This window comes from Antechinus flavipes, chromosome 2 (genome assembly GCF_016432865.1).
Source record: "Antechinus flavipes isolate AdamAnt ecotype Samford, QLD, Australia chromosome 2, AdamAnt_v2, whole genome shotgun sequence".
Classification (NCBI taxonomy): Eukaryota; Metazoa; Chordata; class Mammalia; order Dasyuromorphia; family Dasyuridae; genus Antechinus; species Antechinus flavipes.
The window spans coordinates 612,844,006-612,871,031 of NC_067399.1; the positions used below are offsets into that span (position 1 = coordinate 612,844,006).

The following is a 27,026-nucleotide window of genomic DNA, read 5'->3' on the forward strand; positions in this document are numbered from 1 at the left end:
AAATAGCTTCAGTTATCTAGAGATCTCTCTCTGTCAATAACAAAGCTGCTAATGCATGTTCAGATTTGCTTTAATGATGTCATCCTTCGAAAGGTAGAATTTGCTTTAATGATAATGTCATCCCTTCGAAAGATAGAAGATCAGCAATGGAAAATTCTATTTTAGATCTGATTCTCATAATTATCATTACCACCATTGGATAAAAGCCCTATAGTTTTAGATTTTATATCATACCTTCTTCAGGATGTTTATAATCAATTACCCTAGTAAGAAGCTGGACACATACAGAATTTGTGGTCACAAGGGATAGGAAAGTCACAAGTAGCTTCTCTTCAATATGGGAAAGCTGATTTCAAAGGGTTCAGAGAAAAAATAAATATAAATCTTGTGAGCTAAAATTCCACAGGCTTTCTCAGATCAGAAGAGATGGAAAGCAGCCAAGAATGAAATTTTGAAAGTGCAAAGAACAATTCCAATGGGGTGTTGCCTAACACTCAGTAGGCATTTAGTAAACATTGACTGATTGATTAAAGCAAGGCCTATGCAAATATATGGGAAATATCAACATATCTTGCCACATAACCAGTATATAACTCTTCCTGTCTCCAAGGTGAGTGTTCTAGCCACAAAGTTACCTCAAAGTTTTTAAGATGATGAAAGCAAGGAGAGAATGGACACAAATATATATCTTACTTTTGTAAAAATTGTATTGAGTCCAAAAAAGCTCAGTATTGAGCTAAAATTATAAAAATAAAAAAAATCCTAAGAGCAACAAAAACAATTAAAATGAACTATACTCAGGTAAAGATGAGGATCAAAAAAGAGGAAGATACTGCTGCTCAGGGTGGATGAAAGTGGAAAGAAGAAATTGCTCAATTCTTATGTTACTTCTGTTTTCTTTGGTACAAAGAAAGGCTTTTGGATTAAAAGAGATAAAACAAAAATAGCTAATAGGGAGTTGATACTCAAGAAATAAGTGCCTTTGATAGGATCCAATCTAAGAAGAGTTTTTTAAGCACCTATTGCATAGAATTATTAAGTTCAGATCATTGGATTTTGATAGATTTCTTTCTACATTACAAATAAGATTGATATATTTCATTGCTAAATCACTGTCAGTAATCTTTAAAGATGATGAAAATTGATTTACTGTTTCATACTATTTTTATAGAAAAGATGGAGAAATGTATGTCAGACTGTAGTATAAGGTGAATATGGTTCAATGTCTCTAAGTATTCGGTATTTGAGATTAATGTTTTCTTTTAAGATATTATATTTTCCTTCTCTTCTTCCAGATTGTCCTTCCCTTCTGTGTATTCAGATCCCCAATCAGTTATTTTTTGTCTGTTTGTTTGTTTTGTTTTGGTGGGGTTTGCTACTATGGATTCAAGTTTTTTATTTTGCTAATTATTTTTGCTAAATTTTTCATAAACATTGATTTTGTAACTTTTATTTCTCTCTGAAACCATCCTTTCATGCTCTCTTGGGAATCTATGGAATCCTTTCCCTCTTCAGCTGTTGATTCATTTTGTTTTATATTGTAATATTTATTTAGAGATATCTTGACTCATTTAGATGATCTGGAAGTCATCTTCCTTTTTTATTGATATCATTCCTTTTAATTTATCTGCTCATACTCAAAGTCTTTGAGTTTTCTTCTTCCTATTTGGTTTTTTTCACATTTTTCCCCCCTTATGTTCCTGAATCATTCACATTATGACTCCTCCTTTAATGATATACCGATCTCAAAGCTGTCAAAGCCCCTCCCATAATATAATATATTATAAATAATTTATTTTGCATTAGCTTGTTTCCCAGTACTTAGAGAAAGACACAATTCATCACAATTGGGTGCTACTACTCTAGCCCTTTATACTCGATAGGCACTCCCACACATTCTGACATCCTGTCCCAGTTCTCTCTTTTGCTCATTTCTCTCAATGAGCACAATGTTCTGTCACACTTTAGTCTCAGCCAGAACAAACTTCTGGCCTTTGGTCTTCTAAATACCCAGGGAGAAGGGGGAGAGTTGAATTCTAATTGCAAATTCATGGGTTGGCTTGTACAGTCCTGCCAGAGAGAAGGGAAAGCTTTAAGGATTGGGGATTACCTTTCCTCACTATTAGTGCCTTAGGTTGTTACTTTATTAGAGTTTTAGATATCTTAGACCACAGAAACAACTGAAATTCCTTATCTGTTGTGAATAATTATTATTTTGGAGAGGTTTGAGAGATTATGAAGATCTGAGGATCAGAAACCTTGTTGGTCACATGCAACCTAATAGTGCAGTGTCAGCTTGCAAGAAGCCCTCCAGTAGAGTGATGCAGGGATCTGTTCTTGGCTCTATTCTAACATTTCTATTAATGATTTGAATGAAGTTATAGATGGCATGCTCATCAAATTTGTAGATGACACATAGCTGAGAGGGATGACCAACATGTCTGATGATAGTCAGAATCCAAAATAAACCTTATTATACTAGACCAAATTAAGGAGATCAAGTCCAATAGGGATGAACTCACAATTTCATAATTGGAGTCAAAAGGTATGGCTAAGAAGAAATTTATTTGGGAAAAAAAATCTAGGAGATGGTTTTTAAGCCAAATATGAGCCAACTGTAACAGCCAAGAAACCTTACATAATCCTCAGTTGCATTAATTCCATTTATTTCATCAATATTTTGAACACTGTCCATATGCTCATTGTGCCTACACTGTGTTTGGTGATAGGGATATAAATACAAAAAATCAAATAGTCCCCATCCATAAAGCACTTACATTCTTATATTTCTACACTGGGAAATACAATATCTACACAGATTAGGATATGTAAAATACAGGATGTCCCAAAAATCTTAGTGCCGTTTTAAGCTATAATATTATATTAGTAAGATTTTGGGGACAGACAAAATACAAAAAACATCAAGATGTGTGGGGAAGAATATGTGAAAAGGTACAAGGGTAGGATATAGAATGTTATATATGGGGGGAACAAGTAGGGCTAATTTGGCTGAAGTAGAGAACATGGAGTAGTACCAGTCTGCTTAAACAAAGATGTTGAAACAAAACTGTGAAGGATTTTAAAGCCCCCAAAGGAGCTTGTATTTCATCCTAGGGGCACTGGGGATCTACTCAGATAGTAATTAAAAGCCCAGATGAGAGGTAATGAGGAGAACCTTAACTAGTGTGCTAACTCTAGTGGAGAAAAGGGGGGAAGAACAGAGATGTGGAAATAGAAGCAAAGGAATTTTGCAATTGATTGGGGTGGGAAGAAGGCAGGTTAGTTTTTGGGAAGGGTGATGAGTTGAAGGCCCAGAATTTAAGAAGACCTTTTAAAAGGACCAAGCTGTGTCAATTGATGAGGTACATTTTAAAAAGAAATCCAAAAGGCAAATAAAAGAGCTAGTAGAATGAATTTTTTTAATTGTAACATAGTTGCAGTATTTGCTTATAATTATTTGTATTGAAAGTACATTTGCACAGATAGAAACTACCTAATAAGTGAAAATAAAATTATTTTTTTAAATTTTGTATCAATTGATAGAGCTTAGCATAAAGAGAGGGAACTAATATACAGAACTAGGAAGGAGAAAGTCCTTTTGTACTCTGCCTTGATCATCCCACATTTGTCACTTATGCTTAGTTTGGGGTATCACATTTTTGGAAGGACATTCAGTACCTGGAGATTCTCTATAAAAGGATGATGAGTCTTTCTGATTCTAGGCTCAGGGCTCTATCCACTTCACCATATGATAATGGATTGAAAGAAATGGGAATGTGGATTATACAAAAGAGATTAAAATTGAGATGCTAGTTTCATTTGAAGGTAACAAGCAAAAGAGGGATTAGACTAATTCTCTTTGGTCCAAGAGGATAAAATTAGGAGCAATAGTAAGGTATGGTGATGGGTGACAGGATAGTATAGAAGCAAATTTAGACTCGATGTCATAAAATTTCCTCCCAATTAAAGCTGTCCCAAAGTGAAGCTGCCTTGAGTACTTTGTTTCCTCCAATGGGTTTTTTCCAGCAAAGGTCAGATGATTACTTCTTAGTTATGTTATAGGTAGGTTCTTGTTCAAGTATATCCATTCAGACTGGAGGTTTCTTCCAACTTGAGGTTCTGTCATTTATCATTAGGAAGGAAGAGATGAAATAGGGGTACCTTCTAAAAAAATTTAGAACTATTCTGGTAACATTGGTCTTTCCCTTCTTGCTGTATGTTTTTCAGGAAATAAACCACACCACTTATCATCCATTATCTATGAGTGCAATAAAATTGGTGAAGATTCCACTTACTTTTTAAATTTGTTCATGATTCCACCTTCATTGTTTGTAATACCATGTAAGACCTTTTGAAGTTGCCTATAAGAAAACCAATCATAAAATAACATCAGTTATCATAAAAATAACAACTTTATAGTTTGAAATTTATATATATATTTTAAATCTTTCTTCAAGAATCTCAGTCTCTCCTGTGACTGAAAAAAGGAGAAACCAAACCTCATTTTGGATTAAACTTTGTTTAAACAATGTTTATTGGTACCTATATGCTATTTTGTCCTATTAAATGAGTTTTAAAATTAGGTATTTGGTATATGGTGCTACAAAGAGGGTAGTCTGTTAGAATGAAACATTAGTCTTTGCAAGGAAAGGGAGGGGCTAAAGCAAACTGTGAGGAGGAAGGGTAGGCTAGAGACTATGGGAGAAAGAATACTTTTGAGCAAGGTTTTGAGAGAACTTGGTATTAGCAGAGTGGCTGACTCTGGCCTCAATAAGCCAAATTTTGGGGGGTGGGGAGTCCTATGCTTCTAAAAGAATTCAGCTAATGACATTATTAGCTGATGAGGCCATTTTTAGGATGGTGCAATAAGACACAGTCTATGCTTGAGACTCTGGAGAGGCAAGGAACACACTGAAACTATTCTTAGAGGAAAATATAATGCAAACCTGAGAAAGGCTCCAGACTAATGAATGGTTCTAACTGAAAGGCAATTCTTTAGCTCAGCTAAATAACTAACACCTACCTAGGAGTGAATAGAATCTTAACACTGGGAAGCAACTTAGAAACCATCTATCTAATCAAATTCTTTCAATTTGTTGGACACTGGGAAATCCATGTTTCTTTAAGGACCTACTATGTGCAAGGCACTGTGTTAAATGCTTTATAAATATTATCTCATTTTTATTGCACAACATAACAAATATGGAAATATGTTGAAAAGGATCACACATATTTAACTTGTATCGCATTGCTTACTCTCTTGGGGACGGGGTAATGAGGTAAGGTGGTGGGGAACTGGAATACAAAGTTTTACAAAAATGAATGTTGAAAACTATCTCTACATGTATTTGGAAAAATTAAATACTATTAAAATTTTTCACCTTAAAATTAAAAAATAGAATAGTTAAGCAAAAATAAATAAATATTTCATTTGATGTTCACAATAATACTGAGAAATAAGTACTATCATTATCCCCTTTTTATAATTAAAGAAACTGAGGAAGAAAAAGGTTAAGTGATTTGCTAAGCATTATATTGCTAATAGGTATCTAAAGCCAGATTTGAACTCTGATCCTGCTGACACCAGGGCTAGTAAATGAGTCATTTTCAGATCTCTATCCACTAGTATAAAGCACTGTGAAAATCCTAAAGCTCTATATAAATGTTAGCTGTTACCACCATCATCATCACAATTACAATCCTCATTTCAGTGATTTCGTAAATTTAGGAGAATTAGATATCAAAATTAAAAAGTCTATTAATGTGCTGCTGGTGACTACCACTATGTATAAGCTTCTAATATGCCATCTCCTGCTCTCTCAGCCTTCGTACTCCATACTAAAAATGAGCAACATCACTGTTTTGAAAAAAAAAATCACTTTATTCCCCAGCACAGAAGCCCTTCATTCTCTATCCATCTAACGTTCAAACTCCTGTCTTGGCCTTCAAGGTCTTAGACAACCTCACCTCCTATCCTTGTTTCTGACCATTTCCTCATTCCAATCAAGTTGCCTGTTTACCACTTCCCTAACATGGCTTGCATGTTACCTGATGGAGCATAGATTCATATTTAGATCTGGAAGAGAACTTGGAGGCCATTAATTCTGACCCTTCATTTCACAGATGAGGAAACTGAGTCACAGGATGTTAAGTCAATTTGTTAACAAACATGTCATTAAGTGCTTTTGATGTTCCAAGCACCATACCAAAAAAAAAAAGTTTCCGGGGGCAGCTAATTGGTGTAGATCATCAACATTGAAGTCAGGAGGACCTGAGTTCAAATTTGGTCTCAGACACTTAACACTTCCTAGCTGTGTGACCCTGGGCAAATCACTTAACCCCAATTGCCTCAGCAAAAAAGAAAAAAGAAAGTTGCTTCTGTTCTCAAGGAGTTCACATTTTAATGGAGGAGACAACATGTAAATGAGAATTCCCTGCTTGAGAAAAAACATGATGCTTTACATTAAAGGGGTTCTTGAATCCAGTCAGGATGTTCTTTCTCTTTGCCGACTTCTTATATAGGGGGGCAGCAAGCTGGAAGAATGAATAGAGTGCTGGATCTGAAGTCAGAAAAAATCCTTTTCCTGAATTCAAATTTGTCCTCAGACAAATATCAGCTGTGTGATTCTGGGCAAGTCACTTAATACTGTTTGTCTCAGTTTCTTCATCTGTAAAATGAACTGCAGAAGGAAATAGCAACCTACTTCAATATTTGCTAACAAAGCCCCAAAAGGAAGAGTTTGTCATAAAGAATTAGACTCAGCAGTAACTTATATGGTACATAACATAGTGCTTTGCACTTTGGTGCATGTGGAATTTTTGACTCCTAATTGTTTTCAACTCATTTACATTTAGTTTAAAAATGTAGTACTACATTCCAGACCCTATGCATGACAAGGAGGATATGGAGATAATAACAAAAATTTAGCTTAAACTCAAAGAGCTTTCATTCTCCCAACAAGAAATAGCATCTACCTAGGTGAGTAAAAACAAAATATAGAATCACAGATTGACCCTGTGATCTCACTGATGTAGGCAACCGCTGGGTGAGGAAGTTCCCTCCAGCAAGGTGGATTGCCACCTCGTAGGACCTCAGTCTCTTCTGATGTCTCAACCCTTGCAGTGCCTTCCAATCTCCTCCCTTCTTTGACTTCTGGAAATCATGTATTCTCTGGCTGATTGGCCAGCAGAGCTCAATGCCCAAAGTCTGCCCTAGCTGGTGGCTTCAGACCTACCAAGTCCGGCCCACTCCCATGCTTGACCTCTGCTTTACATGGTCTCAGCCTCTCATGCTATCTATCTCTGTGCTCACAGATTTGATTGTATGGCCTTTGACCTAACTTCTCAATAGTTTGTCCTACTTCTTTCTCCTTAGATGGATAAGCTACTCTAGCCCCTAGAAGCATTCTCACCCAAAGAGAGACTCCTTGTGCATTACTGGCCAAGCCTTTGTCCAGACTGTAATTCCTTGCCCGGAATGCTCTACCTCTTTACTCTATTCCATCTTTCCAAATCTCAACTATCTTTTAAAGTCTAACTCAAATTCCAGCTCCTACAGGTTGCCTGCCCTAACCACACAGCTTACGGTGAACTCTCCTACTCTTGTTATTGAGGCATTTTTCAATTGTGTCCAATTCTTCATGTCCCTGTTTGGCGATTTCTTGGTAAACACACTGCCATTTCCTTCTCTGGCTCATGAGGAAACTAAGCCAAACACGGTTAAGTGATGTACCCAGAGTCACACAGCTAGTAAGTGTTTGAGGCCAGATTTAAACTCTATCCATTGTACTACCTACTTGTCCTTCCTCCCTACTCTGATAGCCCTTAATTCCTATATAATTCATTTGGTCCGGGTCACACACCTTCCTATATTTTTCATAGAAATGTTTTTCTGTTGTGAAATTTGGAACTATGTTCAAAAGACTATAAAACTATGCATAACCTCTGACCAAAACAATACCATGCTAGATCTGTATCCAAGATTAAAAAAAGAAAAAAGGCCCTAAATGTACAAAAATAGTTAGAGCAATCCTTTTTTCCCTTGAGGCAATTGGGGTTAAGTGACTTGCCCAAGGTCACACAGCTAGGAAGTGTTAAGTGTCTGAGACTAGATTTGAACTCAGCTCCTCCTGACTTCACTGTGCCACCTAGCTGCCCTAATAATCCTTTTCTATGGTAAAGAATTGGAAATTGAGAGCATGCCCATTAATTGGGCAATAGTTGAACAATTGTGATAGAATATAACTGTGCCATAAGAAATGATGAATAGATGGTTTCAGAAAAATCTTGAAAGACTGTCATGGAGGGGGATGAAGAGGGAGGGAGAAAAATGTGGAACACAAGGTTTTGCAAGGGTGAACATTAAATACTATCTTTGGATGTATTTTGAAAAAAATTAAAAGTTATTATTTTTTAAAATCTTGAAAGACTTCTATAAAATTACAAAATAAAGTGAGCAGAATCAGGAGAACACTGCACAGAGTAACAGTAGTACTGTATAATAATCAATTGCAAATGATTCAACTGTTCTTTGTAATATCATAATTTAAGACAATTCCGAAGGACTCATGATAAAAAAATTCACATTCTTTTCAAATCTTTAAAAAAATCTAAACATATCATGTCTAATGATTTGCCTTTATCCATGTGGGTGCTTCCTCCCTCAAATGAACACTCATTCATTATTCAGAAATCCATTTTGCTTTTGCTCCATAGAAAGTTACATTTACTAACTTTTTTTCCTTTAGAAAGCACCTGTGATTTCATTGGTTAAGAAACTTCTCCACAAAAAAACTTCCTCTGCCAATAAAGATCTGCAAAAGATCTGTTTTACAACTAAAACTTTTTTTTTTAGAAAGTTGCCTGGAGGGCACCGAGAAGTTGTGACTTCTCTAGGGTCACAGGCAACATGTCAGAGATATCTCAAGTGTTTCTGATGTAGAGACTGGTTTTCTATTAAGCCCCAAGTCTTTTCTTTTATCATAAATTATATATGCAAATAATCTTTTACCATTAATTGCTTGGACATGAGAATCATTTGTAATGCTCTTATCTAGGTACCTACTGGAGCCCTCTTAGAATTTCGTCTGCCAAGTACTTCACGTAATGACTTTTATAAAGTTAAATAAGATATTTTGACCAGCTTTGATCAGTTTCATCCTCGAATTACTTCTGAACTGTCTTCTAGCTGCTGTTGCCCCAACTTTGTGCTTTATCTACATCATTTTGTCAATTAAATCTCGGACAACTTGTGCATTTACTACTATCTGATCTGGGGTACCTCCAAAATATCCTTTTTAAGAACTTCTGCAAAGCAACTGAATTTCAACATGTTCTGTATCTCTGAATACTCACCCTACCTGTTAAGAACAATCCCCACATTGTACTTTAATTTTCTTTTATCTTTTTGTATCTTGCAATTTATCTTTGTTTCCCTTCAGGGTATGTAGTATTGAAAACTTAAAAAAAATCCATATGCAATGTAGGCAAAATGAAAAACTTATAATTTATAAAAATTCTTCCTCCCCCCAAGACAAAATCAGGGCAGAATTTGTAATTTTTAAAGAAGGTGAAGTAGAAATATTGAGTCTTAGTAAGAAATATTTTGAATTTTCTTCATCTTGTTGCTAACTCAAAAAAACAAAATCTATGAAATTAACAAGTTTCAGTCTTTTATTCAGAAATTGTTTTGTGTATCAAAGCCCTGTATCCTTTTATTTTTTGATATGCAATTCTGCATAATTCTCTGTCAGTTATTCAAATGTATTAAAAATGAATCATAATATTTTCCAACTGGATTCCAATTGAGGTTAAAAGGTTTTCTTGTGAGTTTTAGAAGTAGTTTCAAACATAAATGATTTTTTTTCTTTCATTAAAAAAATAACAGAAGGAAGGATTAGATCTCTTTGTAATATTCTTTGGTTACTACAAGGGTAAGGAATTCTTTCAGCCTTTCTATTCTAAAAGTCTCTTTTATCTTCCTTTTGTACAATGATCATTAAGTGGACCCACTGATATTCTATTTAAAGAGTGTGTTTTCGACTTTGAAATCAGATACAAAATAAATCTCCAAGTCTATTCTGCAGGTTAATTTCTAGTTTAATATAATTTGAGGGATTCTCTGGGCTCCTAAGTAGAGCCACTTTTCTAATGTTTAAAAAGACATCCTTGCAATAAATTTTGCTAGATGGGCTATGCAAACTATTTTTCTTATTGTTTTGTGGGATCTTTCTTCTCTCAACAAAGTGCTTGGTAAATGATCAGCATACAAACTTTATATTTATAGAGAGGGAAGTCTGAGACAGGGAAATGTTTTTTGTTTGTTTGTTTGGTTCCCGAAACTTTAGCAGATCCATGATTTCATTTTTATCTGACATAGACTGCTATATAAGCTCTATTTCTTAAGTAGACAGTTTCCTAGATCTTGCCAAGAAATTGTCAGATCTAATGACTTTTCTCATTTTCAATTCTCATCTTCTCTATGGCGTATGACACTTTTCCTCCTCAATATTCTCTTCTCTCTAGCTTTTCATAGCTTTTCTCTTGGTTCTCCTCCTACCTTTCTGATCCCTCCTCTTTGCTGAGGTCACACTCATCAACTCTGAAGGTCTCTTAGGGCTCTGTTCTTGGTCAAACTCTTTTTCCCTTTCATCATTTTTATGCAGATGATTCCTAGATTTATATATCCACTTTACTTTTTCTTAGCCCCCATCCTGCATCATCAAAAAGTACTTGGACCAAATGGTACATATGCATCTCAAACTCAGTGTGTCCAAAATAGAATTCATTCTATTTCCTTCAAAACAGTCCCCTGAAACTGGGGCACTAATAACATTGTTGACAGAGTTGTGAACTGATCCAACCATTCTGGAAAGCATTTTGGAACTATGCTCAAAGGACTACCAAACTGTGTATAACCATGCGGCTCTTTTTAATAATGAGGGGATTCAGACCAATTCCAATAGTCTTGTGATGGGGAGAGCCATCTGTATCCAGAGAGAGAACTATAGGGATTGACTGGGGATCACAACATAGTATTTTCACCTTAGTTGTTGCTGTTTGCTTGCTTTTTCCACTTTTCTCTTCCTTTTTGATATGATTTTTCTTTTGCAGCATGATAAATGTGGAAATATATTTAGAAGAATTGTGCATGTTTAAACTATATTGGATTACTTGCATTCTGGGGGAGAGGGTAGTGGGAAGGGAAGGAGAAAAATTTGGAACACAAGTTTTGCAAAGGTGAATGTGGAAAACTATCTTTTCATGTATTTTTTTAATAACTTTTTATTGATAAAACTCATGCCAGGGTAATTTTTTACAACATTATCCCTTGCATTCACTTCTGTTCTGATTTTTCCCCTCCCTCCCTCCATCCCTTCCCCCAGATGGCAAGCAGTCCTTTATATATTAAATAGGTTACAGTATATCCTGGATACAATATATGTGTGCAGAACCGAACAGTTTTCTTGTTGCACAGGGAGAATTGAATTTAGGAGGTATAAATAACCCAGGAAGAAAAACAAAAATGCAAGCAGTTTATATTCATCTCCCAGTGTTCTTTTTTTCGGTGTAGCTGCTTCTGCCCATCTTTGATCAATTGAAACTGAATTAGCTCTCTTTATTGAAGAGATCCACTTCCATCAGAATACATCTTCAAACAGTATCATTGTTGAGGTATATAATGATCTCCTGGTTCTGCTCATCTCACTTAGCATCAGTTCATGTAAGTCTCGCCAGTCCTCTCTGTATTCATCCTGCTGGTCATTCCTTACAGAACAATAATATTCCATAATGTTCATATACCACAATTTACTCAGCCATTCTCCAATTGATGGGCATCCATTCATTTTCCAGCTTCTAGCCACTACAAACAGGACTGTCACAAACATTTTGGCACATACAGGTCCCTTTCCCTTCTTTAGTATCTCTTTGGGATATAAGCCCAGTAGAAACACTGCTGGATCAAAGGGTATGCACAGTTTGATAACTTTTTGAGCATAGTTCCAAATTGCTCTCCAGATCTTTGCATGTATTTTAAAAATAAAAGGCTATTATTAAAATTAAAACAAACAAACAAAAAACATTTCCCTGTCTCAGACTTCCCTCTTATAGTTGAGGGCAACACCATCTTCCAGTCAACCAGGCTTGCAATCTCATTTTCATCCTAGACTTTTCATTTGCATTCAGCCCATAAATATAATCTGTGTCAGATTTTACCATTTATAACTTCATTTATATCTCATGTACAACCCTTTCCACTGAAAAAGCTATTACTTTAATTCGGACTTTCATCATCTTTCTCCTAGACTGTTACAAAGTTCTTTTTGTTCTCTCTGCCTCAGATCTTTCCCTACTCCAATCTCCTTCTCTCCCCATTCCCCATCCTCTACTTGTCTGTCAAGGAAATTCTAAATGTAGATCTGTTTATATCACTTATTCCTCAATAACTCCCTATTACCATCAAGATCAAATATCAACTACTCTCTTTGACATTTAAAGTTCTTCAATTCTTTCCTCTAGTCTACGGCCATATTACCCTGAACGCGCCAGATCTTGTCTGATCTCGGAAGCTAAGCAGGGTCGGGCCTGGTTAGTACTTGGATGGGATTCCGCTTGGGAATACCGGGTGCTGTAGGCTTTAAAAAAACAAAAAAAAAAATTCTTTCCTCTCTTTCTAGTCTTCATATACTCTATCCCCTGGCTGGTGCTCTGCCATGGATCTGCTCCTCACTTTCACCTTCAAGACTTGTGCAAATTTTATCTTGGAGGAGGCCTTTCCTGGTTCTCCAGATTTAGTACCTCCCTTTCTGAAATTGCCTCTCATTTATTTTTGTATGTACCAAGTCATTTATATGTTATCTTCCCCAAGAGGATACGAGCACTTGGAGGGCAGAAACGGCCTAGCATGTAGGACTTAAATGTTTTCTGATGGATAACTTAGCTAGAATCACTTACTGAGGAATATCACTGCATTTAACTGAGTTAAACACAAAGTGTTTATCACATAAGAAGTCCTGCCATTTATATAGGACCTGCCAGAACTTGTGTCCTACTGGGATAACCTTTGAGAGCCCAGAATCACCCACACCGAGACTTCTTGAAACTGAACTTGGTGGTAGCAATGTGATTCGATAAGTACCAGAGAAAAGGTATAGTTTATTTGTCTGAAAGCATGTTCTTATGGACCCATCACCACCTCCAACCAATCACTACCATTGCATAGAACAGTTAAATAAGGTGATTTCTTAGGTGATCATAGATATATAGTCCAACATGAAAGATGTATTCCCATTCTACTTTACTCTGCTTGATCAATCAACAAACATTTATTAAGCTCACCTATATGTCACGCTCTGAGATAAGTGATGGGGATTCAAAGAAAGGCAAAATTGTCTCTGATCTCAAGGATTTTACATTTTAATGGGAGAAGACAATATATAAATAACCGGTAACATGTAAAATATATACAGTGTAAATGGAAGGTGATCATACCATTTCTGGGATAATATTGTGTTCAGCATTGGATGCCATATTTTAAGAAGGTCATTGACAAATGGTGGAGCATCAGAAGAAGATCAGCAGTATGGTGGAAGGCCCTGATACCATAGGCCTCATGAGCATCAATGAAATGGAGGAAAAGAAAGGAATAAACATTTACCTAGCACTCATGATATGCTAAGCAAGTCACTGTGCTAAGTGCTTTTTACAAATATTAGGGAAGAACTTAATAGAGATTTGATAGCTAAGTATTTGAAAGGCTGTTCTGTGGGAGAGAGACAAAATGTGTTATGTTTGGTTCCAAAAAAGCAGAACTAAGAGCAATGAGTAAAAGTCATATAGGCAGATTTTTGTTTATCATGGTAGGGAAAGGTACCGTTTCCCCTCCTTAGAGGTTTGCAAGAGAAGTCAGTCATCCATTCTAGAGAGGGTTCTGGTTGAATCAGATAGCATTCTGTAAAGTCCCCTCTGGCTATAAATCTAAGATCCTCTGAGGTCTTTCCCATTCTGAGAATCTGTGATTATGGGGAGTGTTTTCTTTTATTTATTTTTCTCCTAGGAGTTCAAAAAGTTCCTAAGTAGCAAGTACTCTTGTGGATAGCTAAACTTCCTCATGCCTTTTGTAGAAGATTAACAATTGGAAGAGTGAAAAGAACTGAGTTTTGGAGTCTGAGGACCCCACATTCTAATCCTAGTTCTGCTACCTGTGAGTTGTGGGACCTTAGGCAACTAATTTAAACCTGTGGTCTTCAATTTCTTAATGTGTAAAGAAAGAAGGTTGGATTAGATGATCTCTAAAGTTCCTTCTAGTTTTAAATCTATGATATTGTAAAAAGAAAAGCTCAGGTTTACTCTGGGAGATACTTATTAAGTGATCCCATTATTTAAACCCATTTTCTAGGCATTGACAGCCCTCATCTTGGAACCATGGAAATGGTCCTAATAATGTCCATGTCTTTATATAGATGGTCCAGCTTAGTTTTGGGGCAAGTAATATACATCTATAAAAGATTGCTTCAGGAAGTCCTCAGTGGCACCTCAAATTTGATGAGATTCTCACCTTACATAAGCCATTCCACTGGTGTCTTGAACACATGTATCTCTTGGGATTGGGAAGTGCAGGAAGCTGCTCATCAACCAGCCACTGGTTTATTTTATTTTAACTATGTATTATAGTTATTTTATTTTAACTCCTTATTTTAATTATATATACTTGCTTAAATAGCAAGTTTGGCTCATTATTTCAGTGTTCTAAAAAAGAAACTATGTAGATTTGTAAGTTTTCCAGTTACAGGAATTCCAAAATACTGTGAAATACAGCCATAAGTGATAATATTTCTAACACCAACTAGGGGGAAATTGCCTTTTCTTCTATAACAGAAATTTCTCTCATTCATTCTGATCTGTAAAGGCAGAGCAAATGAAATAAGCACAGATTTAAAGTCTGAAAAAAATAGGCTTCCTCTAAAGCCTATTTGCACCTCTATAAACAGGTGCAAAGAGTATTAAGTTTGAAAGTTAGAAGTCAAGCTATGGGATATTGGAAAACTCAATTCCCTTTTCAGGCTTCAGTTTACTGTTCTGTAAAATGTTAAGGTTAGACAGCTCCTTCTCAAGCTTGGCATTCTCAAGCGTAAATCATTTAACAAAACTGGTACTCTTGTGGAGAGCTAATGCCTCATGCCTTTTGTAGAAGATTAAAAGTTGGAAGAGTGAAAAGAACTGAGTTTTGGAGCCTCAGGACCCACATCCTAATCCTAGTTCTGCTACCTGTGGATTGTGGGACCTTAGGCAACTAATCTTCCTTTCCATTACTCATGACCTAATTATTCCAGTTGAGAATTATTTTTCTTTCTGTCACAAATTTCATCTGGAGGAAGGATTAAAGGTTGTTCTGCTTGACCCCATAGGTCAGAAGTTGGATTCATGGGTAGAAGTTCCAAAAAGTATTCTACTCATTGTTGTTCAGTCACTTTCAATCATGTCTGACTTTTTATGATCCTATTTGGGGATTTACTTGGCAAAGATACCATAGTGTTTTGTCATTTCCTTCTAGCTCATTTTATAAATGAGGAAACTGAGGCAAAAAGGGCTAAACTGACTTCCCCAGGGTCACACAGCCAATAAGAGTCTGAGACCATATTTGTAGGCAGGAGGATGAGTCTTCCTGACTCCAGGCCCGGCACTCTATTCACTAAGCCACCTAGCTGCCTAACTTCCAATAAGTAAAGCTGTCCAAAAATAGGGCGAGTACCTTGTAAGGTAGGAGATGGTCCCTCAATGGAGGTATTTAATAAAAACCTAGGTGGTGTCTTGCTCAATATCTTGTAGACATGATTCTTGCTTTGATATAGACTATGTAACCTGAAATCCTTACCAACTCTGCAGATCTTTGATTTAAATGACAATGGAATTCCTGTAAGGTCATATGATCCACAGGTTTTTTATAAACTGACCTTTTTTTTGTTTGTTTTTAAACTCAATACCTTTCCATTTTTTTCTTCCTCCATACTTCACTCTTACCAGAGTTGCCAGCCAGGAGCTGGATGCTTTTGGTTTCCTCTCCAACCACCAATATGCTAAGCTAACTGGGCTGTGATCATGATTGCACACTCCGAGACAGTTCCTGTTCACTCCTGAGGACTGTGCCCAAGACGCTTCCTTCCTGGAGCTTCTAAAGCCACAGAATCTCAGACACTGTCTCCCTTCTGGTCTCAAGCCCCTCTCTCCACATTTTGTCCCAATCATATGCTTCCTACCTGTTTACTTACAGAATTCAAATTACTATACCAGAACTGCCAAGCTAATTTCACCCTCTCACAGATTCAGTGAAGTTCCTAGAGCCATTTATTATCTCAGTTAGTAGACACTATCCTTGTTCTTGCTGCAGAAGCTTAGAGAGGCTTCCGAATTTCTTTGGTTATTATTGTTTTGCAGGTAAGAGTAAGGAATGGGTGTGGAGGTAAAGAGGGAGAGATGGTTCAGAGCTGGGAGTCCATTAGTATAAGGATCTCTGGCTATGGAAATTCTCCTCATCAACGTAAATAAGCAATTTTTTGGTAACTCATTCGTTGAGTGTTACCTGGGATGCTGAGGTTAATTTCCCAATTCTCACAGGACTAGTATGTGTCAGACACAGCACCTGCATTCAGACCTTCCTGCCTCGGAGGCTGCCCTTTGATCCACTCTGCCATGCTTCCTCTCTAGATCATCCAAAAAAAAAGAACCTGCTAAGATTTCTATTCTATTACTGCCCTTTGCCTTTTCACACACTACCTACACCCAATATTTACCTGTCCCAAACTTTTGTGCACATTTTTTTGTGTCCTAGAAACACTACATCTCTTCTGTTACCCTCTTCCACAAATTATAAGGGACAGCAGTGGATAGAGCACTGGCCCTAGAGTCAGGAGGACCTGAGTTCAAACGGGACCTCAGACACTTAACACTTACTTAGCTGTATGACCCTGGGCAAGTCACTTAACCCCAACTGCTTTGCAAAAACAAACAAACAAAAACAAATACTAGTTATGTAAAGATGATATAAAATGAAAAAATATTTATTGTAACAACTGAGCTAGCACCCAGGACACCCCAGAATCAGCCGGAGTCAGGATAAGCAAGTCCTCAGTCTCTGTTCTTGGTCCTAGACGCAGGATTAAACAGAATGGAAGCAGAATCTCCTTGATCGCTTTCTCCTTCATCTACCACCTGAGGGTGTGTCCCTGGCTCATCTTACTCCACCCACTAGTCCCTTCTACAATCCTCTATACACCAATCATTGAGCTAGTACAGATAGTGGAAAGGACCATTTTGGTCCAGTGGAATATGCCCATAGAGTACTGTCCAATCAGCAGTCATCCCTAAGTGCTCAGTGCATCGACCCAACAGCTTCAGTCCTCTACAGTTTATCATTAATAAGCATCATTTACATGATAATTTAGAGATTCCATTGATTCTTTTGTTGGATTCCCAATTTTAAGACATTTAAAGTCTTATCATTGGTTTTGAATTTTTTTTTACCCAGTTACTCTTTAGCCACTTTGTACTACACTGTTTGCTTTGTGTGATGGCATGAGCAGGAAAAACGATAAGAATAAGATATGGCCCCTTATCTTATACTCTCAAGGAACCTCCAATCTATGAACAATCTATGAATAGTCTATGAACAGTCAAAGATCTTGAAGGGAAAAGATGCTTCAAAGCACAACATGAATAATGTAAAAATGAGGAGTAAAAACAATCACCATTAGTTCTGAGGATGGAGAGACTGCTGGACTGATATGAACAGAGGAAACTCCACGCAGAGGAAAATTTAACTAAATTTAGAAAATGATATCAATATAAGCTTTGTGAGCTAGGAATGACTTGAGTTGGTCTCTTGAAGGATAATTAAAGTTCAGATAGATTGTGGATGGTGCATTGGCCTTGGAGTCAGGAGTCAGTTCAAATATGGCCTCAGACATTTACTAGCTGTATGACCCTAGGCAAGTCACTTAATCCCAATTGCCTCTCTTGCCTCCTCTACAATATTCCCCCCCCCTTCCTTCTTTACCCCTCCCACTACACACACAAAAAAAATTACAAATAGCTTCAAAGAAGAACAGGACAATGTCACAAATCACAGCACTGAAGCAGAGAATGCAAAATATCTTAAAGAGCAATGAATGAACCAGTTTAGCTAGAGTGGACCATTTGTATACAAGAATAAGAGGAGAAAAACCAGAATATTTTGAATACCATTCTAAAGAGTATAGACTTTATTCTATAGGACAAGGCAACACCACTGAGGGCTTTTAAGCAAGGTAATATGTTATGACAAATATAATATATTTTAGGAAACTTAATATAGCAGAAATATGAATAAAGAGAGAAGATTCAGAGCAAGTTCTTAGGAATTAAGCCACTTAAATAGTTAAGACCACAAGTAAATATCTGTAGGAGAGTGGGAATAGTTGGAATGAAAAGGAACTGATAATTTTGAGAGAAATTACCAAATCTCAAGAGAAAGGACCAGGAGATTTGGAGATGGAAAGCATGGTTGGAGTCCAATAATCCTGTCTTTATATAAAAAATAGACAAATAGACCCAGAGATATGAAGTGATATATTTACACTCACACATAAGTAACATGGATTTGGAGACAGAAGGGGAAAGATTAAAGGAAAAAGATAAGCCAAATAAATCACCATTCAAGTCTAGGTACCTGGAAGAACTAGCATTCATGCCATAAGAAAATCATTTAAAACTGGAGATGATTAACCTGGAGAAGAGAAGAGTTTATAATGGCTGTTTTTAAGTATTTGAAAAGTTCTAAGCTTTAAAATAGACTAGGCATTTTCTCTTTGTCCCCTGAGGTAGAAGTAGGAAAGAAGTTGCAAAAAAATGCAAATTTAGACTTAATATAAGAGAAAAGGCTTCCTGACAGTTAGAACAATCCAATAGAGTAATGGTCTCCCTTGAGATGTAATGGTTAGCCTGGCCCTTACTAGATGGAGTTTTTCAAATAAAGCCAAATCCTTTCAACTAAAACCAGAAGTTCCTGAAGGACAAGACCATTTTCTTGTTATCTGCCATAGAACCTAGAACAGTGCCTTGTTTTTAGAGACAGGCAAGAAAAGCTTCTTGAATTATTTCAGGGGAACACAGCAACATGTCACTAATGACTACTTGCTTGCCCAGTCAACAAGTGAAAGACATCATTGAGATTATGTATATCTGGAAAGGAAGGCAAGCCGGTCTTATAACAAGAATGAGACAACAAATGGATAATTTAAGTGGTACAGAGCTATACTTTAAATCCAAAAGAGTAGGAGGGAGGTGTTTACTGTGTTGTTTTAATCCTCTATGGAGAATTTCAGCAAAATCCTAGACATGACTTACCCAGGATAAGTAGGTGGAAGATAGTTGGTGGGGGGGAGAAGTGGGTTGGAGGAAAGTTGGGACTTGATTAGCCATATTTACAAATTTACAATCATTCAGATTATTGAAGCTTAAAGGTGTCTGGAAAACTTGCAAATGATCTTCCCACATTGCTCATGAATGAGGAAAGTCAGAGCACATTACTTGTGTGTTGCAGCTTGCTAACCCTATCAAGATATAAAACATCATTATTAAGGTAATAAAGTAATTAGGGGACTAATAGTGTAACAGGAACAACTGATTTATGTGCTACTTCTTTCATTTAACAAATACTTATTAAACATCTATTGTATGCAGGAAATGTTTAGATAAAAGATGATGCCTGAACTCCTAGAATTTACCATTTAGAAGTTTAAGACGCAGATAGAAAAACTGAAATATGCATATTTACCTCATAAATATCTAAATATGAAACAAAGAACTAAGTAAGATCCAAAGGAGAAGGCCATTATGAACTAAGCAAATTAGGAGAGATTTCATGAAGGTGTCATTTGAGTTTGGACTTTAACGGATGAGTAGTATCTTTACTGTTATAAAGTTCTTTTTATTATTTCTTTGGATTCCTCCTAACAATTCTGTGGAAGCAGGTAGAACTATTATTTCCATTCTACCAACAAGGAAATAGACTAACAGTGACTTGTTTAGATATTCTGACTCTAAAATGGAGCGATTTTTTTTTTTTGTCTGATAAACCACAGCTATCTTATAACAAGCAAAAAAAAAAAAAAAAGAAAAAAGAAAAAAATTCAACAGCATGCCCTTCAGTTGGAATGTAGAAATTAGCAATATAATGTACTAGAACCCACCAAAGCATCGGGGTACACCCTTGAGCTATGGCAGTCCCTTAGGAATTTAGCATCTTCCCTCCTTCTCAATATAAAGGAACTTGGACTCTCATTCTTTTTCTTCTTTCCATGCTTCTCTCATAAATCACTCACATTTACTTGAGAGGGATGGTGAGAACATTATATATATAGAGAGAGACTCCTCTAGATCTCTTTTTAAAAATGCTGTAGAAAGCAGATGAAGATCTGCTTGTTTTCTTCTTCAGAGAGATGATTTTGGTAGTTAGTAATCTGACTGAGAGCTTGAATGGGTGGTGATTATTTCTCCAAGAGAATACAAACTCTTTGAAGGCCAGGTCCATCTCCTCTATAGTACTAAGGGGAAAGACTGCCAACTTAGTGTCCAATTTTTGTTTGTTTTTTTATGGCAAGGGATAAATAGCTAAAGATATACTAGTTATAATTTTAAAAAGGGAAAAATCTTTTAAATTTATATATTGACCTGACAATTGGCTCAGAATAGCTAAGAGTGGGAATGAACAAGAATAAAGACAATATGACATCTCTACACAATAGCAAAATGCAAGTTTCTTAAAGACAGGAGCTACTTTGAATTCCCAGTGCCTAGTACTGGCTTGTCCTATTAAAGGAATGAATGAAAGTGATTTTATGGAAATAAAACTGAAATTGTTAGAAGATTCAGATCTACCGAATTTGAGACTTAATACTAGTTATTTATTCACGATAACTATGGGCAAATCACCTAACCACATTAAGCTTCTGTGTTGTGTTCTCATCTGCAAAATGGGCATGATATGTCTATTTCTAACTTCCACAGGACTGTTTAGAAATTCAGATGGGGTAATATAAGAGACTTCATAAAAATAAAGATATTAGTTATATTAATGAGCAATGTGAACACTGTGCTTGCTTAATATATAAAATTCACAACATAAAAATTAAAATGACAAAATGTGTTCATTAAAGACAGAAACCATTGCCACATGCCATATCCTAATGCCCTCCTACTCAGGAGAGTCAAAAAAAAATTGTCAAACACCCAGAGTTCAGACTTGCCTCTGACACTAATGAATGTGCCTTAATGTATGAAGATCTACAAGATGAGAGTACTGAATTAGAAAATCTCTTAAATTGCCATGGTTCTATATGATACACACAACTACTAAATGCTACATGAATGTGAGCTTTGATTGTAATTGAGCATGTATAGAATTGAATTATTGTAGGAGCAGGGTTACAAAAGCATCCACATCACTGCCTCTTCTGAGCTAGCTGTTGGGCTGGGATCACTGAGAAATTAATTTACACGAATATGTCATGCAGCTTCATATTCTGTTCCTTTGCTCCCCAAAATAAATCTTAATCCAGAACTGTTGGAGAGAAACAAAGGGGTTTTCTGATGGTAGAATTAAAGGTGCTATAACAACCCCAAAGCAAAAATAGTTTGGGGCCAGTGGTTGTCTACTCGGTCTACTCATAAGACTGGCTACTGAGCTAGTCTTATAATTACCATCCTCTATGATTACACAAACTACTGTGGATATGGTTTCTGAAAAATATAGAGTGGTATGATACCAAATGATCTCTAAGTCTGCACACAATGCAAGTTTGAACTTGAAAATGCCAAAATAGCTTAGGATGCAGATTAAATCTTGGGATACAGGACTCAAAGACAATCAACTGACAAGATTTGCCTTTTGAAAAGTGTGTGTGTGTGTGTGTGTGTGTGTGTGTGTGTGTATAAAGAAAGAGAGCAGCATTAAATAAAATTTTGAATTCACCAATTAGAATGCTACAAGAACCAGGATGAGAAAGTAAAGGCAGTTTCCTTATTTCCTTCCACTCTTCCTCCATCTTCTTCTCTACTCATATGGCTCTACAGGATGAGTAATTCTCTCCCACAGGACTGTGGTCACTGTGGCCCACATAGTCTGTGAGAGAAAAGGCCTGACATTTCAAGAACATACATCACTGGAGGCTTCAGGGCTCTCTTGATTAAGGAAAGGATGGTGAGATAATAATAGAGCCAGGGTTTTCTTCTCCCTCTACAAGGTAGGATTGCTCAGCACTTTTTCTCCTTTTTTTGCACAGGAGATAATTACATGAAGTAGTTTCTAGTATTTTGACTCAGCTGGAAGTTTAAACTTGGGGTTGTTAATCGGTTTTGGCCATCTAATGAAGACCAATGGACCCTTTTTCAGAATGATATTTTTAAATATATTAAAGTACATAGGATCCAGTTATGTTAAAATAAAGAAGTAATTTTCTATTCCCATCCAAGTTCACAGACTATGAAATTGATCCACAGACCCTTTCGGGGTCCTTCAATACCTAAGTTAAGAGACTTTTATATAAGCTGTTTTGATCTTTTAACCTATCTTAGGCAACAGACTTGGAATACATCATTAAAAAATCAGTTTGCATCCCAACCATCAGTATCAAAAGGAATGCCATTGTTCTAGAGGGGATCCAGATAAAAGAATACATAAACTTTACCCATTTAAATGGGGAAAAAATTCAAAGTACATATCTTGCTATGGAAGGTAATTTAACATTGCCTTGATATATGTGAAGGGTAGTACATTAAACAGAATTAATGAAAAGCACATGATATGTTTTCTCTACTCTTTGTTTTTTTATTCAGTTTCTCCAAACATCATATTATACTCAGTTATAGCTTTCTATTATGAGACATATCTTCCTCAAACCAGAATTTTGTCATTGATATGTCTTTTGTACACTTTGAGAATCTCGAAGAATTAGTTGGGGAAAAACACATCCGTATACTAATCTCCTTTTCATCATAAAAATGAAAAATGTCAGCTATCTTATAAGTTTCATCAGATGCTTAAATTAAAAATGATGGCAGAGAGAAAATTATCAATGTATTTGCACCAAATTAAATATCATTCCAAATAGCTTGAAGGAAGCTTGAAAGAACAGGTACAACACATAAATTTATAGGAGTCAAAATAAAAGAAAGAAAAGGAGCCGAGGCAAAATCCATCAGTTCAAATATCTATTCACAGAAGCATAAAATTTAGGCAATAATAAATAACAATAATAATAACAAATAGTTATTTATATAGCATTAAGTTTTGCAAGGTGTTGGAATGAGAAATTCCAATGCAAAGAGGCAAAGCTGACCTCATAGATAACACTAAGATTTGGAGAGATGAAACTTATAATTAGAATATATTTCTGGATTTGAATACATTATTCAAATAAATCAGAATGTATCAAAGAAATTAAGAGACTGAAGTGGGAAAAGATCACGGAGAACATTTGGTTGAAAGTAAATAGAGGGAGAAAGAGAACTGACTTTGTTATTCATGTATACTATATATCCCTGAGACAGAAAAAAGAAAATAGATGAACAGTCTGCCATGGGAGAAGTTATGATGGGAGATTTCAACTATCTAGACATTTCCTGGAATTCTCTGCCAAAAGTAAAGCAATTAAGTGAAATGAGCAGAACCAGGAGATCATTATATACCTCAACAACGATACTGTTTGAGGATGTATTCTGATGGAAGTGGATCTCTTTGATAAAGAGAGCTAATTCAGTTTCAATTGATCAAGGATGGACAGAAGCAGCTACACCCAAAGAAAGAACACTGGGAAATGGATATAAACTGCTTGCATTTTTGTTTTTCTTCCCGAGTTATTTATACCTTCTGAATCCAATTCTCCCTGTGCAACAAGAGAACTGTTCGGTTCTGCACACATATACTGTATCTAAGATATACTGTAACCTATTTAACATGTAAAGGACTGCTTGCCATCTTGGGGAGGGGGTGGAGGGAAGGAGGGGAAAAATGGGAACAGAAGTGAGTGCAAGGGATAATGCTGTAAAAAATTACCCTGGCATGGGTTCTGTCAATAAAAAGTTATTTAAAAAAAAAGTAAAGCAATTAATAATTTTTAATTTGCCTTATTAATTCCATTCTTTAAAAAGTGGTGAAAGAAACAAGGGGAAATTCTATTCTGAATTTGATTCACAAGGGTTAAAATGATGAGAATCTTTGAAATCATTGACCACATCTAGTCATTCTTCTCAAGTGTAATGATTTGGAATAGTTCCTACACCATTCTCAGGACCAGTGGTAGAAGCTGCGTAAGATAGTGATAATTAGGTAGCTGTTTAAGTTTTGTGATAGAAAAGGAAAAATAAGTCAATCTAATATGATTCCTAGAAATTGTTTAATACCGATTTCAAAGTAGGTAGATAAGTAGATCCCTTAGAATAACAGGTTTCAGGAGAGGTCAATTTCAGAAATAAAATTCTGGAGACAGAGAGGAAAACAATACTAGTGGGGAGGAAAAACAAGTGTCTGATGAAACTAATGTGGATGCACAGGGAACTCACTGACCAAGAGATTTTTTTAAATGAAATGTAAAGGGAATGGAAGCAAGAATAAGAAACAAAAAGATGAATGTAAAAATAGTCACAGGGGTTCTGAAGCTCCTGAACTGAAGGTGGCTTGGTCAATCATAAGGTTTGTTGTTGTTGTTGTTTGTTTGTTTATTCTGTTTTTAGCTATTGAGGGACCAAAAGTGAAAAACAAAAGAAAAGATAGGTTCCATTGTCTGAATTGTATGGGATGAAATTAACTGACAAGAGTAAGAAAAAAGTTAATACTTGTTTGGTCTCTATTTTCTTTGCCAAAAAGTATCCATATGATGGAAATGTGAGAGCAAAAATGGGTAACTAGGAATTTAATATTCAAAATGAAGAAATCTAGAGAAATAGCAAGAAAATCAACATAAATAAATCAATGTCACTATAATCAATATAAATCAATAAATTGGAGGGAAAAGCAAGTTGTATGTGGTAAATTTGCAATTTTGTATGCACTTTTTTATTTAACTGTTATGGAAACGCTTGTTTGTTCTATGAACTTAAAATAAAATATTTTTTAAATATTAAAAATATACAAGAAATGCCAATAAAAACTTAAAAAAAGAAAATCATTATAAACAATCAATAGAGTTATCTTGAGTCTAAGGAATGATTCTAGCCCAGTCATGAGTTTCTTATATATTTACATAAGAAAAATAAATTATATTTATCCAAAATAAAACACAAATGGGACTCGTGGCTGGTCTAGAACATGCCTTATAGGGATTTTATGGCTGTCTCTCCTAGATTCCTGACTTCATTCTGTTTTGACCTCTAGAAACAGTATGCTCCTCCCTGATCTCTGATAATGTTGTCAGTTTGTGAACTCCCCCTCATTCTGCCCTTTGGAGCCAGGCTTGTTGAGTCATACTTGATCATAATTTTAGTGACCCTTATTTCCCTTGACTCCTGCAGCCAGGAAGCCTCAGGCTACCTCATGTTCCCCCAACTTTGGCTTTCTTAGTCTCTGTGCCCTGCCTTTATGTCATTATCTGCTACCATCAGACATATCCCTAGGATATATGAAATCAAGTCATTCTTCTCAACGTTAATAATTTGAAGTAGTTCCTACACCATTGTCAGGACCAGTGGTAGAAACTGCATAAGGTAGATAGGAAGCAAAGGGAACTGTCTGCTATTGCTAAAAAAAAAAAAAAAAGAATAGGAGGAGGAAGAAAAGAAAACAGAAGAGGAGAAGGAGGAAGAGGAACTATATATAACACAAACATAGTCTGTTGCCTGGAAATAGTATTCTGCATTCCCTTTTTCTACATATCCTTCAAGTTGCATGGTGTCTATCTCCATAACTTTTCCCTTTTAAAGCTGCTTGTGATATTAACCTTAGCTAGGTTTAAAAACATAACTTTTGCAGTAGGAGCAGCAGCAGCAGCACAATTTATCCTGCTCTCTGAATTCCTCTAGGGATGGATGACTATTGCTTGTAAAGTGTAAGGACCTTCTTCAATCAAAGTGGCAGTAGGCCTTCTGGAGAAGAGATTGGCAGGAGAAAGCAAGCAAGCTGTTACTGAGGCTACTACACAGCTAACGTGCTGGTCCTTAGGAAGAAGGAACTAGTGCAGGGTGACAGGGAGCCTGGGTCAGAGGGAAGAAGGCTCCTACTGCATAAAGAGACCCAGGAACTCCGTGTGTGTAGCACTGGACATCTCTTTCACTTCCTGCTGCTTTCCTATTTGCCATTGCCAAAATGACCATAGAAACTACTAAAAGCAGAAATTTTTCCACTGGTAAGCAAGGTCCCCAGGTCTTCCATCCTAGCAGCAACTTTTGTGAGAGTCAGGTACATTTGCCCATTTCTGATCTGAGCCCAGTAACTGAAGGACTTAACAGTTTGGGGTTCCTTTTGTCATCTGTGTCTCCTGGGGTTCCTGGACCAAGTACTCTGAATCCTCCGCAGAATCTTTTGTAGGAAGGATTCTTTTAGTAAAGGCCCTTTCAGTCTGTGCTAGTGGGGAAGAAAGGGCAAACTCAAGACAGTGGCTGGAGCTAAGAATACAATGATCATAAGGTTATGATGAAGGCCTGCAGGAAACTCCATAAATAGGACATACATTTGATGACATGGAAGTCTTCCTCCATCTGACACTGGGATGGATCCACACTTGGGGAAGTGACCAGTGCCTTCTCCTTCTTATGATCTTGATATGACACTTTCTTAAAGAAATATGAATGGACAATACTAACTTAAGAAATGCCATAATTGTTTAGACCAATGGTTCTCAACAGCCACTCTCACAGTAGTTTCAAGGGAAATTTTGCAAAAATTTGTTCTTTGTTTTACTTATCTCCAAATATCCTTCTCTTGTGTCAGAAGAAAAATAGAAACTTTGCATAAACCCATAGGTATATTCAGAACACTACATATTATTCTGGCCTCCATG

General features: G+C 36.3%; 1 protein-coding gene and 1 pseudogene across 2 annotated transcripts in view; one reads left to right on the plus strand and one right to left on the minus strand.

The window, feature by feature from the left end:
- The window catches only part of BLNK (B cell linker), a 90,355-nt gene that overhangs the window by 56,761 nt on the left and 6,568 nt on the right, over positions 1-27,026 (minus strand). For both annotated transcript variants that reach the window (XM_051981760.1, XM_051981759.1), the window contains exon 2: positions 4,296-4,361. In XM_051981760.1, the coding sequence (XP_051837720.1) occupies positions 4,296-4,361 (66 nt within the window). The remainder of the gene's footprint in view (positions 1-4,295; positions 4,362-27,026) is intronic.
- Positions 12,519-12,637, plus strand: LOC127552637 (uncharacterized; annotated as a pseudogene).